Here is a 20,435-nt window from a genome sequence, read left to right as displayed (position 1 = left end):
CCTAATCGGCTGTGGTGCAAGAGCACCAGGTCCCTGTGTGCACACAACATGTCCCGAGAGTGAGCTAGGATTAGCCAATCAACGAGATAGTTGAGAATGCGAATGCCCACCTCCCTTAACGGGGCAAGAGCTGCCTCTGCGACCTTCGTGAAGACGCGAGAGGACAAGGACAGACCGAAAGGGAGGACCTTGTACTGATACGCCCTACCCTCGAATGCAAACCGCAGGAAGGGTCTGTGTCGAGTTAGAATCGAGACGTGGAAGTACGCGTCCTTCAGGTCTACCGCCGCGAACCAATCTTGTTGCCGGAAGCCAGAATGCGTTTTTAAAGTCCGGTTCAGTACTCGCAGGTCCAAGATTGGCCGCAACCCACCGCCTTTTTTCGGTACGATGAAGTAGGGGCTGTAAAACCCCTTCTTCATCTCGGCCGGAGGGACAGGTTCTATCGCACCCTTCTGTAGGAGGGTGGCAATCTCCGTGCGCAAGGTAGCAGTGTTTTCGTCCTTCACAAAGGTGAAGTGGATACTGCTGAACCTGGGCGGACACCTGGTGAACTGAATCACATAGCCGAGTCGGACGGTCCGGATCAGCCATCGTGATGGATTGGAAACGCAAACCACGTATCCAAGCTCCGCACGAGGGGAACCAAAGGGACAATCTAATCGGACGTACTGGCAGGTGGGGCCTCGTGGCGGGGTGGAGCTCGAGGTGCCACACCATGTCGTGGCCATGCTGAGTCTAGTGACATCGAAGCACTTACCTGGCTCCTTGTGACCACCCCCAGAACAGCCTGGGACGGGGGAGGAAGAGGCCTGTCCTCGCAACCAGTGGAGACTGACACATAGGGGGCGGGTCTGTGCCACAGCTGGGCACGCAGGGGCGGGGAGACCGCCGCTGGAGCGGCAATCCTGCAAGGATAAAAAGGTAGATGGTGGTCGTGACGACGGCCGTGCACACCGGTTATGTGACCCAGGGAACGAGGAAACTGCTCTTTTGCTGAACTGTTGGGTCCAGCCACTTGGGCATGTGGCGAAATTAAATGAAAAAGCAACAAAAGATTCTCCTCCTGGCCCTCCACTGGAGGATGGAGTGGTCTGTTTACCAGCTCCAAGATGGGTTTCGTCGTCACTGGGTTGCCTGTCTCAGGGGCACTTTGAAGCCTTCCTTGGGTTCTTGGCGGCCGGCCGAGAGACAGGTGGCGTCTGCTTCCTGCGGTGGGCTCCACTCCGGGGCTGGGCTGAAGGGGCGGGCTGTGGCGGAGCCAGTGCAGTCACTGCAGGGGGACGCCCTTGGCGATGAGCAGGCGGGGTGTGGGATCTTGAGCCGCGCCGGGGCAGGATATGCCGGATAGCCTCCGTCTGCTGCTTCACCATCTAGAACTGCTGGGCAAAGTCCTCGACGGTGTCGCCGAATAGGCCAACCTGAGAGATAAGGGCAGCAAGGAACCGTGCCTTGTCGGCCTCACCTATCTCGACCAGGTTGAGCCAAAGGTGGCGCTCCTGGACCACTAAGGTGGACATCGCCTGCCCAAGAGACTGCGCCGTGACCTTCGTCACCCAGAGAGCGAGGTTGGTCGCCGAGCGCAGTTCCTGCATCAAATCTGGGGCAGAACTACCCTCGTGCAGTTCTTTTAGCGCCTTGGCTTGGTGGACCTGCAGGAGAGCCATGGCGTGCAGGGCAGAGGCGGCTTGTCCAGCAGCACTGTAGGCTTTGGCCGTCAGGGACAACGTGAACCTACAGGCCTTGGACGGGAGCTTAGGGGTCCGCGCCAGGTGGCGGCGCTCTGCGGGCATAGGTGCACCGCGAGCGCCTTATCCACCGGGGGAATCGCCGAATAGCCCCTGGCCGCCCCTCCATAGAGGGTAGTGAGGGCGGGGGAGCTGAAAGATCGGGACCGGGCAGTAAAAGGTGCCTCCCATGATTTTGTCAGCTCCTCGTGCACTTCCAGGAAGAAAGGTACTGGAGCAGGGCTTGGCTGCTTTGAGCGGCGCCGCGAGCCCAGTAACCAATCATCGAGCCGTGAGGGGTCAGGGAGGAGCGGAGGGTTCCACTCTAGCCCGACGCTCGCGGCTGCCCGGGAAAGCATGTCCATCATTTCCGCATCAGCCTGTGACTGGGCAACCGCCCCCGAGGGGGGGAGCTCAGCTGAGGTTTCTGCGTCCAACTGGACGAGCCCGCTCTCCGATGCTGCGCTTGAGAGCTCATCAGCTTCGCGGGCTCCGAACGAGAGGTCGAACTCGCCGTGAGACGAGCCAGCGGACTCGTCCGGAAGCCCAGTCGGGGCAGACGAACGTGCTGGGGAATGGGAGGTCTGTGGGGAAATACCCGGCAGAGGTGGTCCCATTGGGGTCCCCAAATCGCCCCCAGTGCTAGCCGCGCTGGCCTCATACCCGTAGGTAGAAGGACCGAGGCGGGGAGCTGCTGGGGTGGCCGCGACCGCAACGTTGCCATGGTTATGTTCTCGCAGTGAGTACATGATCCATCCACGAACGCTGTCTCCGTGTGGGTCGCGCCCAGACACAAAAGACAGTGATCGTGATCTTCTGAAGTCCGCAACCAGGAATAACACACAAACGGAAAGGCATCTTTAAAAAGATGCGTCTTTAAAAAGACGTTCCGTGTGTGTCGCTCTTTTAGAGACATATACTCTTTTAGAAAAATATACTCTCTTTTTTCTGCCGAAGCACCCAAGGGCATTCTCTGCAGTGCACCAGTGCAGAGGAGGGAGAAGCCGCTGAAATGCGCCGTCAGATCCAGCAGAGGTGAATGAACAGTCAGCTCAGTAAACAGAAGAAGAGAAAATCTGAATGAGTGGTTGCAAGCCAGCTCCTTTTATACCCGTATGTCCGGGGGAGTGGCATGCAAACACCACTCGCCAATTTTCATTGGCTTTTTATCAAAGACCAGAGGTGTCTAGGGCTCCCAAGAGTGACCCCTAGTGTCACTACATCGACACAACGTCGAGTGAGTGACAGATAGTTAATTATAGATAGAAAAATTAATTAACTTTTATTGAAGCCCTAAAACTTCAAGTTTATATCCAGGTTAATATGAATGACTTTTTGAACCCCACTGTACATGTTCTTGCCTTAAAGAAGCTGTCAAAGTTGTTTAAATCATAGTTTTTCCAATCGTTTTAGGCTATAAGTGTTTACGCCAGTATGTCTTCATAGGAACAAAGTTGTACATTTGCACCGAAAAGGGTATTACGCTATTTTATCACTTAAATCATGTTAACACGCATGTTGTTTATGTCTTGAGGCTATACTTTTGAAACAGAGTATTTTAATGTTTTCGGATTGGCCCCATTCACTTCTATTGTAAGTGCCTCACTGTAACCCAGATTTTTGCTTTTTTAAAGAAAAGGAGGAACAGGTCAAAGTTATTACCAAATGCTGTCAATGGAGCTTATTTTGTATTGTACCTGGAATATTCCTTTAATGTTGTGCCCCCGTTCCAGAACCCCTCCATTCAGCTCTGATGAAGAATCATCTGAGGAGGAGGAGTCTGAGGAAGAGGTCCTTCAAATGCAGAAGAAACCTGCCCTGGTCAACAGCACCCCAGTCAAAGCCCCTAAACCACATCAGCACTCGGCCCCTCTCGCTTCTGCTGTGCGCTCTGCAGCTCCTGTGATCAGCTCGGACAGAACGAACGTGACTGCTTTGAGCGAGAGTGACAGTGAGTGGACCGATGGCAGCGAGATGGAAGAGATCAACCTCTCACAGCTGCACAAACACACAGACCAGAATGGAAATGTGAAGATAACGCACAGTAAGTCTCTGATCTGACTAGCATCATTGTGTTGCTGAAACCTGCTTTTGGAATTTAAAGGTTAAATGTGTAATTCTGTGCCACTAGCAGCAGCAAACGGAATTACAAATATTAGACTGTTTTCAAACAGGTTTCCCAAATACTCCCCCTTTCTGCCAGTGGTCAGACAGATAATCCCTCCCCAAACTTGCTTTGATGATTTTTTTTTTTTTTCAGCATCTCACTTAAGAGCACCGTGTTTTTAAAACGCTGTGTAAAGTAAAAAAAAAAAACATTCCCTTCGTTGCGCTGTGTCTAGCTTTTTTTAACACAAGAATGTGTTCATCCGGTGACAAATAGCCCCTTATAGTTGACTGTGCACATTAAACTGGAATAGGAGAATTTTCTCTCCTTTTCTCCCCAATTTGGCATGCCCAATTCCCAATGTGCTCGAGGTCCTCGTGGTGGCATAGTGACTCGCCTCAATCCGGGTGGTGGAGGAAGAATCTCAGTTGCCTCCACATTTGAGACTGTCAATCCGCACATCTTATCATGTGGCTTGTTAAGCGCGTTACTGAGGAGACCTAGCGCGTGTGGAGGCTCATGCTATTCTCTACAGCATCCACGCACAACTCACCATGTGTCCCACGGAGAACTAGAACCACATCATAGTGATCACGAGGAGGTTAACCCAATGTGACTCTACCCACCCTAGCAACCAGGCCAATTGGTTGCTTAGGAAGCCTGACTGGAGTCACTCAGCATACCCTGGGTTCGAACTTGCGACTCCAGGTGTGGTAGTCAGCGTCTTTACATGCTGAGCTACCCAGGCCCCCTAGGAGAAAGTATTTCTCAGGACAAAAAATTACATGCATCACTTCTAAAAAAAAATATTTGTGAAAATACAAACTTATTGACTCAGTAAATGTAGTTATTTTGCTTCATTATATGTCTATCATGAGAGCATGCCAAATTGCTATAAATAGCAAATCCGCCATTGTATGTGTATTTTTTGTAGGTGATGTTAAAGCTCTTGGCAAAAGTCTGGAAAAACAGCTGGCGATGCGAGGCCCAAAGAAACCAGCAGGGGGCGTTAATACATTTCTTGAAAAACCAACAGTTGTCAAGAATACAAAGCAAGATGTAAAGAAAGAGGTAAAGAGTATGGGTTGAAAACAGCAAGATCTTTTAAAGGCACAGCAGTTTGAATGAGCAGACTGTAATTCCCTAAAGAGAGCTAATCTCAATGATAACACAGACTCAGGTATGAAAGATGGTGATGTGAACAAACTGTTTCTCAGCAGTGATGTCATCATAGTCTATAGATGTCAGTTTTCAGGATGTTTCATATTTTTATAGATTGACATTAAAGTTATCTGTTTAAATACATTCAAATAAGTATAGTTAATAAAGGTGAGTATTGTATTTTCCTTGACTTTTCATAGTTAATTGTCATCCAGATTAACGTTTTAAATACATTTAAATAAATATAATGTAATGTTTAATTACCATTAATTTATTATATTTCTTTTATTGCAATAATAATTATGTTTGTAGAAAATATACACAGAAAAAAATGTTAATCTAAAAACATGTTTCATGTTGCTGTAAATGTCAAATATTAACAGGTAGTCTCAGTACAGAACGGATGCGACATGACATCCAAGGTGCAAGCCGCATTGTGCACTTTAGCTTGATTACTAGATGATTACTGAACTCGACAATCAAGATTAATCAAATAAATTATTAGCAAAAGTGAATCAATTATCGCTTAATCATTAACATCCCTCATTCAGTCACACAGCAGCGATGTCAGCATTCTCAGAACAGCAGATGTTTTTGAGCTTAGATTGTAAAAATATGCAGATTTCACTTTACTAAAGACGCATTCACTTACTTTGAGCAAACATCTATCTTGCAGTACACAGATGATGATGATGACTGGGATATCTCCTCTCTGGAGGATGTGCCCGCTGTACCCAAACACAGCCGAAGCCCCGCCCCAATCAGGAAGAGCCTGGACAAGAGTCTGGACACCAGCACCAGTGTGTGGGGCTCATCGACGGGCAAAGGGGAGAAACCTGGTACACAATTCTTTGTCGAATTAACTGCATTCAAAGTCATAAAATTCTCACACCTGTGATGGCCCATCAGTTGAATTCTATATTAATGGGTCAAGTTGCTACATTGCTTGGTATATTGCTTGCATTACTTGGCGGAAGAATTGTATATTCAGATTATTATTAATACACCTAAATATTTATTGAACATTGGTATCTTTTATCATTTTTCTGTTTTTAGCATGTACTTCGTTTCACGTCGTGCCTAAGAAAACCCCTTACCTATAGTAAAATTCCTGTAGCACACAGCTTCGAGTGGCTTATTGCTTTAATAATATTAATCAGTTATGAACTATTTAATGCGTAAACTTAGTTCCCTTACGACTCAGTTCACTTGACATTGCGTTGATTAACGCATATGGGGAGTGCCTTCTTATACGATCAAGTTGAAACCTCTCTACAATAACGGCAATATTCTAATATTGGCTATGGTGTTTGAGCCCCGCCTGTTTTGGCGCAAAGCTGTCCGCTATAAAAGCAGGTGCACAAAATGTCATGTAGTGCGGCATGAAAGGATTCTGTTCCCATATGCGTTAATCAACGCATGTCAAGTGTACTGAGTCGTAAAGGAACGTCTTGGTTACGTAACCTCGGTTCCCTGAGATGAAGAGAACGAAACGTTGCAAACTCTAGCCTCACTACAAGACTCAGAGTTCTTGAGGTACAAGCGAAGTGCTCCTTGTTCTCAGTCAGAAATTCTGAGGAAATGGTGTTTTTGCAGCTGCTTTTATAGCAGACAGCTTCACGCCAAAACAGACGGGGCTCAAACACCATAGCCAATATTAGAATATTGCCGTTATTGTAGAGAGGTTTCAAATAGGTCATGTAAGAAGGCACTCCCCATATTCGTTAATCAACGCAATGTCAAGTGAACTGAGTCTCAGGGAACCGAGGTTACGTATGTAACCAAGATGATTGTTTGCATACAAACATACTACTCTGCTTTTGTCAATCAATCCATTTAATCTGAAAATCCACCATAATATTATCTAATGCATGAAACTATGCCTGAAACCAGTGGTCATACAAATCAACAAACAGAGACTTTTTTCTTCAATGGTTTTGTATGTTTTGTTTTTTTTATACAATCCAAATGCTATTTTTCATTTTTTAGGTTTGTTTCCCCTGAGATATGACCCAAGAAACAGAAATAGTGTACAGTGAAGAGTGCATTTTTTATATCATATTTAAGCAGTGATTCTGATCACATATCTTGGTTTTCTGTTTTCAATTCTCACAGATGCAGGCACCGGCAGCACTGTCAAGAGCAGTTTGGTGACTGTCAGTGACTGGGATGATTCAGATGAGATCTAATTATGTGGCAAATAAGGGAACAATCTAGCAAAGCAATATCAAAACATCCACAAGCTAATACACCTTATAATTGTAATAGAATATAATTGAAATAATTGTAATATATCTTATATCTCAGGCTAAGTCATTATTCAGGGACAGCAGTACAAAAACAGCTTTGATATTGACAGTGTTAAAGGTACTTTATATGAAAAAACGAAGGTACAGGTTTTCTTAACATTCAGTAGATATTGCACTTTAAAATAATTGCCTCATGTTGTTTTTTATACATATATATATATATATATATATATATATATATATATATATATATATATATATACAGTAGTTTATTTATTAAATGTCTCTCTGCAATTAAAATATACAGTAAAGCCTCAAATTGACAAGATTTTTGTCATATGTAAAATATTGATTTATTAAATTCACGCTTTCAAATTTTTATTTGTCTTTGTCTTTGCAGTCCAAGCACCCCATGTTATTAATTTTACACTGAGAAAACTGTTAGCGTCTTGGATTGGAGAAGCTCTCTTTAAAGGGGCAGTGGTGGCTCAGCAGTTAAGATGAGGCCCTTGAGACTGTTGGGCCCTTGAGCAAGGCCCTTGACCCTATCTGCTCCAGGGGCACTGTATCATTGCTGACCCTGCACTCTGACCCCAGCTTAGCTGGGATATGTGAAAAAAAAAGAATTTCACTGTATATGTGCAAATGTGTGATAAATAAATTAAATTAATAAAAAAAAAAAAAAAATATATATATATATATATATATATATATATATATATATATATATATATATATATATATATATATATAATTAATTAAATTAAAGCCTTTTTTGTGGCAGAGTCATGTCAACAAGCGCCTTTTTTCAAAAAAATGGAATAAAGATTCAGAGAAAACAAAGATTCTTATATACAGCAAATAAATAAATAAAAATACAAATCCTAAAGAAGTAGGTTACTCAAAAATTAAAATTCTGTCATAATTTACCCATTCTCATGTTGTTTCAAACCCATTTGACCTTCTGTCTTATACTTCTTACTATCTGTCTTTTTAATACAATGGCAGTGTATAGTGCCTCACTTTAAAGCTGAAAAAGGACCCTAAAGTATTATACAAGTAGTCCAAGTGACTCCTGCGTCATATTCCAAGTCTTCTGTTGTTATACGATAACTGAAATGTGAGTTATTTTTAGCAGAAACAACAAAGGTTTTCTCGTAAATACACAAATGACAGTAAACGAGCTTCTCTCGCAGCACTCATGGTTTCATCTGCCATTGTATTGACAAGATGGACAGAATTATTCATTAAAAAAAAATATATTTTTGTGTTCCGCTTAAGAGGAAAAGTCATATTGGTTTGGAACAATATTAGGGTTATTACAATATTGTAATGATGAGTAAATGATGACAGAATTTTCTTTTTTGGGGGAACTATCCCTTTAATCAGTATCTTCATCCCTTTTCTAAATAAAAGTGTCTAAAAACAAGATACTTTTACTTAAGAAACACAATACTTGTTTTAAGGGAATATATCTTAAATAAAGTTTATTTTTTATACCCCATTGGCAAATTTATTTGATATATTTTTTTCTTGTTTTGAGCATAAACCTCACTAAATTTTGTTAGATTCATGCTTTAAACGAGACACAATTTGCCAGTGGGGCAAGAAAAATGATGAGATATTTTTTCAAGTAATTTTCTTTCTGAAAAGTGCAAATCCAGTATCCACATTGGGACATGCACAACAAAATATAATACAGAAAAAATAAATAATTAAAAAAATAAAGTCACACAATTGTGATCAATCATTTGATGACATCTCATTGCCTTATGGAATATATTTATAAATACAGTGGACAGTCAAGCAAGTCTTTCAATCCAAAGTTTGACAGGAGAGTAGGTGCTATACGTGTTTTCTTCCACAGTTGTATTTAAAAATTCTGTTACAGTTTACTGTGATAAATGTTAGTGTGTGTTGATGTTTAGATGTGAGATGTCTTGTAACTGATGCTGGTGCAGGGCAAGTGTTTTCTCTTTCCCTCGTCAGTGCTGTTCGGAATGTCTGGGCTGTTTAGCCGTTTGACATGGCTGAATTGCTCCAATGCACATTAAAATAGAAAATTCTCATATAGAATTAAAATGGTATGTCTTATGCGCCACGATATAGAGGGAAGCCCGATTTAATTGTTTAATCCGCTCTGCGCTATCCTGTCACTGGAGCTCTCACCCCTTTTGACAAGCGCACACGGATAGACCAGAGCGCAACTTCAGGCTTCAGTCACTCCGTGCACATCTGTTTCCCAGATGAGAAGCATATTTACTGCTTATAAAGCTATGAATATCATAAGGTTGCTGCAACGGAAATGCGTACGGTTGTGGCTGGCATTAGAGTGTTAAAATAAAGATGCATCTTTAAAAATATATACATCGATGGTTACGCATTGAATCGATGACATTACATAGTGATTTAATCACTGCATTGATACAGATCGATGGATCGTTACACCCCTAATTTTTATTAACAATATCTGAACATGCTTAAAATAAATACATTTTATGGATACTGATTTAGAACTGGTAAACTGATTTACCAGTGCAGTTGTAATTGTTTGGGTTTGTCTTTAATTTATACATTGAGACTGGCCAGACCTTTGGGGAAATTACTTTTTCCCAGAGAAATAGCACATGACTGCACTCCCACATGTGACCAGACACGAACCTCCCCAACCGATGAACACAACTGCACCGAGCTCAAACCTGAGAAGCAAGTCATTTTTTAAGCACTTTGATAAACACAATGTCTTATGTCAATCACCAATCTGCAGTCTATAGAAATTAAATGGAAGACATCATAGTTACATACTTCTGTTCTAAGTAATATGGATCCAAAAAGTCTGTGCGCACTTTATCTCCCCACATGAGTACACTATCATACCACAGAACCCTGCAAAACAGACAAAACAATACTTCTGTTTTGGTAACATTTCACAATAAGGTTGCATTTGTTAACATTAGTTAATGTCATAGTTAACATTAGTTAATGCATTAGCTAATGTTAACTAACAATGAACAACACCCTTTCACAGCATTTGTTAATCTTGGTTTATGTTAATTTATAGATATATGGTTGTGAACTAAAAAGGAACAACACCTCTTTACAGTGTTTATTAATGTTTATTAATTAATATATTAATGTTAATTTATACAAAGGCCTATAATAATATATTGTGTATATACTACTAACACATTTCTCAACATTGAAAGGTGTATATGATAACATTAATTGTGAAGGGGAAAAGTTGGAGGGATATCGAAAGAATTGTCACTCACCTATGTTCCTGTGTGACATTTTACTTAACTACTTTATATATAGAGAGAGAGAGAGAGAGAGATAGTGAAATATAAATATATAGTGAAAAACCTTTGATTATTATCAATAAATGTATTACTAATGTGTGTTGACTCTTACTTTTGTTTTTTTTATTAACAATTTTTATTGATTACCTTCAACAAATTAATTAATGACGCCCCCACCTCCACCCAACAAAAACACACACCCCAGTGGTCATAATTATTTAGAAACAAAAAAAAAAACATAAAAAGTATACTTTCAAAAAACAATAACAATGCACACACACATTTAAAACTACAAATCCCTCTCCACTGCCCCTCCCCGAAAACTCTCCAAAAAGGCCAAATATCTACCCCATTTCCTATTAAACAAATCTAAGTTTCCCAGCCTTCTACATGTCATCTCCTTGAATGCCGCCATCCTGCCCATCTCTGTGCACCATTCCTGAAATGAGGGTGCTCAAGCCGACTTCATCCCCTAAGAATAATCCATCTGCCAAGTCTGGGGCAAAATGAAATGCTTTGTCCCCCTACTCAAAGTATGACTGTCTTGCCCTGAATAGCCAAAACTCCACCTTCCGCGACAAAATAGAATTATATCTGTATTTCCATTAGATCACTAGACGACATTTGGCGCTTCAGCTCTGCCTCTGCACTTTTAATATTCCCTTCCAATTCCACAAGTTCTTGTGCTTTGGATTTTTTGGTGAATGAGGCATACTGTATGATCCAACCCCTATGAACCGCCTTAAGTGCCTCCCAAGCCACGCCCACAGAGGATACTGAGGACAAGTTGGTCTTTCATTTGTTGGAATTCAGGATTTTGCTAAAGGGATACATTAAAGCGGCAACTAAATGATTTCTTTTTCTCCGTATGTGGAAACACCTCTAAACACACCAGGGCGTGATCTGAGACTAAAATATTTCGAATTGAGCAATCAACAACAGATGAAATGAGGGACTTATATATATATATATATATATATATATATATATATATATATATATATATATATATATATATATATATATATAAATCTATTCTAGAGTAAATCTTATGGACTGATGAAAAAAATGTATAGTCCCTACTAGATGGGTTCAAAAGTCTCCAAATATCTGTAAGACCAAGATTTTACACATACTGTGAAGCATCAATGTTGCTCTAGGGGGCTTTCACACTTTTGCTTCATTATGATCAAGGACTGAGTCCATCAAAATATTAAAGTCTCCTCCCAGTATTATATCATGAGGGGTGCCAGCAGCTTGCAACATCCCTTCAAGATCTATAAAAAAGCCCTGATCATCAACGTTAGGTGCATAATTATTAGCCAGAATAAGAATTTGTCCCTGAATTTCAGCAAAAACAATAATGACTCTTCCTAATTTATTTTTTTGCTCTGTTTGAGACATTTGAATTGTAGATGATTACTTATCAGCGTAATGACTCCCCTGCTCTTACTCAAGCCAGCACTATAAAAAAAATGCCCACCCCATATCTTTCCAAATTTTTCAGCTTCCTGCAGAGAAAGGTGCATTTCTTGAAGAAACACTATTTCATATTCCTTAGGCTTAAGAAGAAAAATAACCTTCCTTCTTTTTATGGGGTACCCCAACCCATTGACATTCCATGTGTAGAGACACAATCCACTCATATTAACATTTGACATTTTGACATATAAGAAAAAATAGATTGTGTGTCAAAAACAAGATTATAAAGACCAATTTCCAACATTGGTTCGACCATCAAAACCCTAACTTCCCCCAGAACAAAACAAACAGAAAAAAGAAAAACATGCGCATTAACCCCGCGCACGAGCGTCCATCCCTCCAAACTCAAACAGTCCATGCAGACTACGAGATCCCAAACTTTGTGAGACAGAACCACACAGCAAAAGACAATCCACAAAACAAACTCCAGCCCATAGGCAGAACAAACACAAAGAGCGTGCAGATTCATGCACAAATCTGTGGTGTGCCACTCCACAAAACAAGCTCCAGCCGCCAGGCAGAACTAGCACAAAAAAAGTGCATAGATTCTTTAAACAGTCAAGCAAATGTTCAGTGAGCCGGTCCACTCGGCTGCAACATGAGTGCAGGCAAATGACTTAATCACTCCAATTGCAAGAAATACTCCGCAAAACAAACTCCAGCCAATAGGAGGAATAAGTACAAAGAGCGTGTAGGTTCATCTATAAAACTATCCTGAAGGTGTGTTACTCTACAAAATCAACTCCAGCCGCTAGGTGGAACCAGCACAAAAAAAAGCACTCAGTTTCCTCAAAGAGTTGAGTGAATGTTCAGTGAGCTGGTCCACTCAGCTGCAGAGTGAGTACCACAAGTTGACTTACTCCATTGACTTTATGAAGGGCATCGCTTGCTGTGGGCATGTGAATGTTTTACAGCCCTCCTTAGCATCTATTCTCAATTTGGGCAGGAATATCAGTGCAAAAGCGACCTTCCGTTGATGTAAAAGTTTCATGTATTCCTTGAATCGATCACGTTTCTCTCTTGTCGAATTCACAAAGTCTGGGAACATGAAAATGCTGTGATTTTTCCAATAAGCCTTTACTCCTCGCCTTACGTAACACAAGATCTGTATCTGATGATCTCAGAAATTTGGGCATAATTGATCGGGGCCTGCCTCCCTCCACAGCTCGCCAAGCAGGAACCCTGTGAGCTCGCTCGATTTCCAGCCTATGGCCTGCTATGTTGAGCAGATTCGGAAGAGCCCATCTAGGAATTTCACCATATCTTGTCCATCGTTGCCCTCAGGAATTCTGACAAAACGGCAGCTATTATTCTCCATGTCCTCCAATTTCTCCCAGACACGCTCCAAATCCACTTTGGTCGCTAGTGGATTAGCAGATAATTCCCTCTCCGATGACTCCAGATAATCGATCCGTTTCTCGACATTCCCCACTCTTGTATCCACCTCAGTGAACTTTGCCTCCATGGCAGTGATTGATCAATGCATCACAGCAAGATCCTCCAAGTCAGCAACGACCTTCGTCAGCATTGCCGACATGTTCAGCATCTCTCATCGCATTTCCCACACTTCTCCGACTAAATCGGCTCCCAGGCTCGCGGCCTGCTTGGGGGCATCAACTTGAGCACGTAAGTGTGTTTTAATGTCTCCAGAGCCAGAGGATTTTGAATTCTTTGACATATTGTCCTCCTAGAACAGTTATGGAACAGAGTGTATCGAATCTCACCGGTTTATGTCATTAAAAGTGTTAAAACTAGCAAAGTGCGCAGAGATCGCTGTTCATACGTCTGATCCTCACATGTTAAGATTTCTAAGTTCAGAGTTAAGAAAAGTGTTAGTTTATTTATTAATTAACATTAACCAAGATTAATAAATGCTGTATATAAGTGTTGTTCATTGTTAGTTCATGTTAACTAATGCATTAACTAATGTTAACAAATGCAACCTTATCGTAAAGTGTTACCTCAGTTTTTCTGACTCACTTTATGCTTTGAAAATGCTTGTGGAGAAAGGTTTCTACCAGATGCCATGAATGTCAGTATTGCTGCTAATGTCACTCTAGCGTTATCAAGCTCAGAGCCTCCAATTGTGATACACTTCATCCCAATGAGGGCAAGCACAGACCCCCAGAAGCACACACAGAGATGACAGCCAGAGCCCTGCTCACATGGAGGAAGACTAGAAGAACCAGAAAGAAAGAGAAATGCTATTATTAGGACAATGTATGCATTTACTGTATAATAAAATACAGTGCATATTTTGGGGTAAATATTACTCTAATTTTCAGGGAACGGTGCTATTTGTGCTAGATTTCTTTTTTTGTTTTTATTTGGAAGTGTTACTGCTGAACCTCTAGAAATTCTATTTTACCACTTTGAGCATAAAGTACCAGGACCACTGTCAAAATACTTTTGGAATTCATATACTTATAATTTGCATAGAATTGAGTATATTCTGTACAGATTTCAGGTGCTTTGTAATAAATCACTTGTTATATACTGTATATGAGAATCCCATGACATTTCACTTTAAAATATATTTTGTGCCAACCCTGTTACATTCAAAGAGTTTCAGCGTTGAAAATCATTTAAAAAAATGTGTAATAATGGCCTTAGCTAGCAAATATCAGTCATCACACATCATTTTACAGTCAATATTATCATGCTTTGAGCCAGGAATAATATTTTTTGTAAAAATATTTATAATTGTAAATTTTCCCATAACAGAGTTGAATTATTGAGGCTGACAAAACCTTATAAATGTAAAGAATGAAATAATGATAGAGATCGTAAAAAAAAAAAACTCTATTTGGAAAATAATTTGATGACACTCCCTTAAATATGACATCAGAAAGATAAAACGTCTCGGTTACATAGGTAACCTCGGTTCCCTGAGACGAAGGGAACTAGACATTGTGTTGATTAACGCATATGGGGAGTGCCTTCTTACACGACCTATTTGAAACCTCTCTACCATAACGGCAATATTCTAATATTGGCAATGGTGTTTGAGCCCTGCCTGTTTTGGCACGAAGCTGTCCGCTATAAAAGCAGCTGCACAAACACCATTTCCTCAGAATTTCTGACTGAGAACAAGGAGCGCATCGCACATACCTCAAGAACTCTGAGTATTGTAGTGCGGCTAGCATTCGCAATGTCTTGTTCCCTTACGACTCAGTACATTTGATTAACACATATGGGGAACAGAATCCCATCATGCCACACTACACGACATAACCTCCCAGAAAGGAAACATAACGTTGCAGTCTCATGGGAAGGCGACGAGGACCACCTCAAAGGCATCCTGCTCGACCTCGCGGCCCTGCCGTGCCTCCTTGTGTGAATCCTCGAGTATCTCAGAAGAGGCGGGTGGGAGGCCGTGTGAGGCTGAATCGTCCCTCAGAATGAGAGTGATTCACGAGCGAAGCGTCTTGAGACTCATGTCAAATCAAATCAAAATCAAATCAAATCACTTTACTGTCACACAGCCATATACACAAGTGCAATGGTGTGTGAAATTCTTGGGTGCAGTTCCGATCAACATAGCAGTCATGACAGTGATGAGACATATACCAATTTACAATAACATCAAATTAACACAACACAATTTAAACATCTGTTATACACATAATTACACTCAACAGTATACAAATAATAACATACACTGTACAGTATACAATACGCACTATATAGATACACATTATTCAATAAAAATAAAAAATAAAAATATATAAAAAAGTGTATATACATAGAATGTACAGTATTGTACTGTATTGACATTCAGGCTGTCGGTTGATAGTCAGTTGTTAAGAGAGAACATAATATAATAATAATAATATAATTTATGACAGTCCGGTGTGAGATATAAGAGTAAGGGTAATAAAGTGCAGTGCTGATGTATTTTGATCGTGGGAGATCAAGAATTCAAAAGTCTGATTGCTTGGGGGAAGAAGCTATCATGGAGTCGGCTGGTGCGGGTCCTGATGCTGCGATACCGCCTACCTGATGGTAGCAGTGAGAACAGCCCATGGCTCGGGTGACTGGAGTCTCTGATGATCCTCCGAGCTTTTTTCACACACCGCCTTGTATATATTTCCTGGAGGGAGGGAAGCTCACCTCCGATGATGTGTCTGGCAGTTCGCACCACCCTTTGCAGTGCTTTGCGGTTGTGGGCGGTGCTATTGCCGTACCAGGCGGAGATACAGCCAGTCAGGATGCTCTCCACAGTGCAGGTGTAGAACCGTGTGAGGATGTGGCGGTTCATTCCAAACTTCCTCAGACGTCTCAGGAAGAAGAGGCGCTGATGAGCCTTCTTCACAACGACTTCAGTGTGGATGGACCATGTGAGTTCCTCAGTGATGTGGACACCCAGGAACTTGAAGCTGCTGACTCGCTCCACTGGTGCTCCATTGAGGGTGATGGGACTGTGTTCTCTGTCTTTTCTTCTGAAGTCCACCACAAGCTCCTTTGTCTTACTGACGTTGAGGGAGAGGTTGTGCTCCTGACACCAGTGTGTCAGAGTGTGTACCTCCTCTCTGTAGGCTGTTTCATCATTGTCAGTGATCAGACCTACCACCGTCGTGTCATCAGCAAACTTAATGATGGCATTGGAGCTATGTGTTGCCACACAGTTATGTGTGTACAAGGAATACAGTAGTGGGCTGAGAACACAGCCCTGCGGGGCTCCAGTGTTGAGGGTCAGTGATGAGGAGATGTTGCTGCCTATTCTAACCACCCGGCGTCTACTTGACAGGAAGTCCAGGATCCAGCTGCACAGCGAGCTGTTTAAGCCCAGAGCCCAGAGTTTCTCATCTAGCTTGGAGGGCACTATGGTGTTGAATGCTGAGCTGTAGTCTACAAACAGCATTCTCACATAAGTGTTCCTTTTTTCCAGGTGGGAGAGAGCAGTGTGTATTGTAGATGCAATGGCATCATCAGTGGAGTGGTTGTTGCGGTAAGCAAACTGCAGCGGGTCTAGAGAGAGTGGCAATACAGAGCAGATGTAATCTCTGATTAGTCTCTCAAAACATTTGCTGATGATGGGGGTCAGAGCAACAGGACGCCAGTCATTTAAACAAGTTATTTTTGATTGTTTTGGAACAGGCACAATGGTGGATGTTTTAAAGCATGTGGGGACTACAGACAAAGAGAGGGAAAGGTTGAAAATGTCCGTAAAAACACCAGCCAGCTGGTTCGTGCACACTCTGATGACACAGCCCGGAATGCCGTCTGGGCCAGCGGCTTTGCGGATATTCACCTGTCGGAAGGATCGGGTTACATCCGCTACAGAGACAGAGGGTGAACTAACCTCTGTAGCTTCAGCCGCGAGAGCTCTCTCCGTGAGGGCGGTGTTATTTCCCTCGAAACGAGCATAAAAAGTATTTAGCTCATCCGGTAGAGAGGCAGCGGTGTTCAGTCTGTCTCCATGAGAGCTGTCTCTGTGTGGGCGTGGCCCAGACATTAAACACAGCTCTCATGCTGATCTGACAGTGGGATGTGTCTCTCACACAAAGAACACTTATTGAACGACATCTTTAAAAAAGATGCAAACACGTAAGTGACTCTTTTAGATACTGTATATAAATATATAAATAAATATACACTATATTGCCAAAAGTATTCGCTCATCTGCCTTTAGATGTATATGAACTTAAGTGACATCCCATTCTTAATCCATAGGGTTTAATATGACATCGGCCCACCCTTTGCAGCTATAACAGCTTCAACTCTTCTGGGAAGGCTTTCCACAAGGTTTAGGAGTGTGTTTATGGGAATTTTTGACCATTCTTCCAGAAGCACATTTGTGAGGTCAGACACTGATGTTGGACGAGAAGGCCTGGCTCGCAGTCTTCGCACTAATTCATCCCAAAGATGCTCTATCGGGTTGAGGTCAGGACTCTGTGCAGGCCAGTCAAGTTCTTCCACACCAAACTCGCTCATCCATGTCTTTATGGACCTTACTTTGTGCACTGGTGCGCAGTCATGTTGGAACAGGAAGGGGCCATCCCCAAACTGTTCCCACAAAGTTGGGAGCATGGAATTGTCCAAAATCTCTTGGTATGCTGAAGCATTCAGAGTTCCTTTCACTGGAACTAAGGGGCCAAGCCCAGCTCCTGAAAAACAACCCCACACCATAATCCCCCCTCCACCAAACTTCACAGTTGGCACAATGCAGTCAGACAAGTACCGTTCTCCTGGCAACCGCCAAACCCAGACTCGTCCATCAGATTGCTAGATGGAGAAGCGTGATTCATCACTCCAGAGAACACGTCTCCACTGCTCTAGAGTCCAGTGGCGGCGTGCTTTACACCACTGCATCCGACGCTTTGCATTGCACTTGGTGATGTATGGCTTGGATGCAGCTGCTTGGCCATGGAAACCCATTCCATGAAGCTCTCTACGCACTGTTCTTGAGCTAATCTGAAGGCCACATGAACTTTGGAGGTCTGTAGCGATTGACTCTGCAGAAAGTTGGCGACCTCTGCGCACTATGCACCTCAGCATCCGCAGACCCCGCTCTGTCATTTTATGTGGCCTACCACTTCGTGGCTGAGTTGCTGTCATTCCCAATCGCTTCCACTTTGTTATAATACCACTGACAGTTGACTGTGGAATATTTAGTAGTGAGGAAATTTCACGACTGGACTTGTTGCACAGGTGGCATCCTATTACAGTACCACGCTGGAATTCACTGAGCTCCTGAGAGCGGCCCATTCTTTCACAAATGTTTGTAGAAGCAGTCTGCATGCCTAGGTGCTTCATTTTATACACCTGTGGCCATGGAAGTGATTGGAACACCTGAATTCAATTATTTGGATGGGTGAGCGAATACTTTTGGCAATATAGTGTATATTTATATTTATATCACACAAAATACATTACACAATATACAATTACTTTGTAAGGATACACAAACCCTGCCAAAGCGCTGCGGGGAATCAGGAAGCTGAGGCCTGTTCACCAGCGAATTGTCAAGCGGCGAGGCGTTGTGATGTTCGCTGGAGCACTGCAGGGGAGTGGAAAGTCTTCCCATGAAGATTGCACCCGCTGGCTCGTGTATATCGACGGCGAAGGTAGAGGGCTTCTAGACAAGAGATGATCACTGTCTTGAAGGAAGAAATTCTGAGGAAATGGTGTTTGTGCACCTGTTTTTATAGCGGACAGTTTCGCGCCAAAAAAGGCGGGGCTCAAACACCGTAGCTAATATTAGAATATTGGCGTTATTGTAGAGAGGTTTCAACTAGGTCGTGTAAGAAGGCACTCCCCATATGCGTTAATAAACGCAGTGCCAAATGTACTGAGTCGTAAGGGAACCATTATTTTTAAAACATGGGAAATGTCACAGCAAAACAGTTGAAAAGAAAGTGCAGGGACAAAGACACATTCTGCATTTTCTCAGATAATGTAGAATATGTATTTAGAAAGAACAACAAAGACAGTGAAAGCATTTTTCATTTTAATAAAAACAGTATGGGTACATGCTGATTTATTTTTTAATTCTGTATAAACCATTAAAATGTACTGAATTCAAATTGATTGATATTCCAATGGGATGATCATTAAAAAATAAAATGTATGTTTTCTTTTTCTTTTTTTTTTTTTTTTTTTTTTTGTTGTTGTTGTTGTTGTTTCCTTACACACTGAACAAATCTTTCAAATTATGTCTCTAATTTCATGCATGGGGGCACACCATATAAATGGTACAAAAAGTGCTCTTTTTGTTTCCAAAAAGTGGCCTATTTTTAATGCCCAAATCAAGACACAATTGTGTCTGATTTAACAGATTGTTTCCTTACCAGACAGGTCCATCATAGAGGGGTAGCATTTACAGTCAGATACTCCTGTAATGTCTTACGCACAGTCCATCCAGAGATTGGAATAGTAGATACTGGTGGTGAGAACAACGGAACCAGTCTCTGAGAAGGTCCTGTACTCGGTTGCCAGAGTGGAACAGATCAAAATCACGCTACATACACAGGACACAAAACAACCAATCTCTATATACATCACCACTGTTCACTGCGTCATGCTGCCAGCTTAAGACTGATGAACAGAGAAATGTTAAAAGATCTATGGAAAGAGTGCATGAACTGCTGAGAAGTTTCAAGTCAACATGGAATAAAATTATACTACCGGTCAAAAGTTTTGAAACACTTGACTGAAATGTTTCTCATGATCTTAAAAATCTTTTGATCTGAAGACGAATGCTTAAATGTTTTAAATTAGTTTTGTAGACAAAAATATAATTGTGCCACCATATTAACCAATAAGTGCCCAACATAGATGGGAACTCCTTCAATACTGTTTAAAAAGCATCCCAGGGTGATCCCTCAAGAAGTTGGTTGAGAAAATGCCAAGAGTACATGTCTGCAAAATCTAGGCAAAGGGTGACTACTTTGAAGATGCTAAAATA

The 20,435-nt window shown here is 42.0% G+C and overlaps 1 protein-coding gene and 1 pseudogene across 2 annotated transcripts in view; one reads left to right on the top strand and one right to left on the bottom strand.

Annotated features, from left to right (window-relative positions):
* LOC127449384 (cilium assembly protein DZIP1-like) overlaps positions 1-7,802 on the top strand; it is a 40,709-nt gene extending 32,907 nt beyond the window's left edge. Inside the window, exons 16-19 of one of the 2 annotated variants that reach the window (XM_051712751.1) lie at positions 3,461-3,771; positions 4,769-4,905; positions 5,672-5,834; positions 7,111-7,802. In XM_051712751.1, coding sequence (XP_051568711.1) covers positions 3,461-3,771; positions 4,769-4,905; positions 5,672-5,834; positions 7,111-7,184 — 685 coding nt within the window. In that variant the 3' untranslated portion in view covers positions 7,185-7,802. The remainder of the gene's footprint in view (positions 1-3,460; positions 3,772-4,768; positions 4,906-5,671; positions 5,835-7,110) is intronic. The other variant, XM_051712752.1, reaches the window with a different exon arrangement.
* Positions 7,803-9,846: 2,044 nt separating this feature from the next.
* On the bottom strand, positions 9,847-20,050 carry LOC127449538 (claudin-10-like; annotated as a pseudogene).
* Positions 20,051-20,435: the final 385 nt, after the last annotated feature.

This window comes from Myxocyprinus asiaticus, chromosome 12, assembly GCF_019703515.2.
Source record: "Myxocyprinus asiaticus isolate MX2 ecotype Aquarium Trade chromosome 12, UBuf_Myxa_2, whole genome shotgun sequence".
Lineage (NCBI taxonomy): Eukaryota > Metazoa > Chordata > Actinopteri > Cypriniformes > Catostomidae > Myxocyprinus > Myxocyprinus asiaticus.
This window is presented reverse-complemented; position numbering and strand designations above follow the sequence as displayed.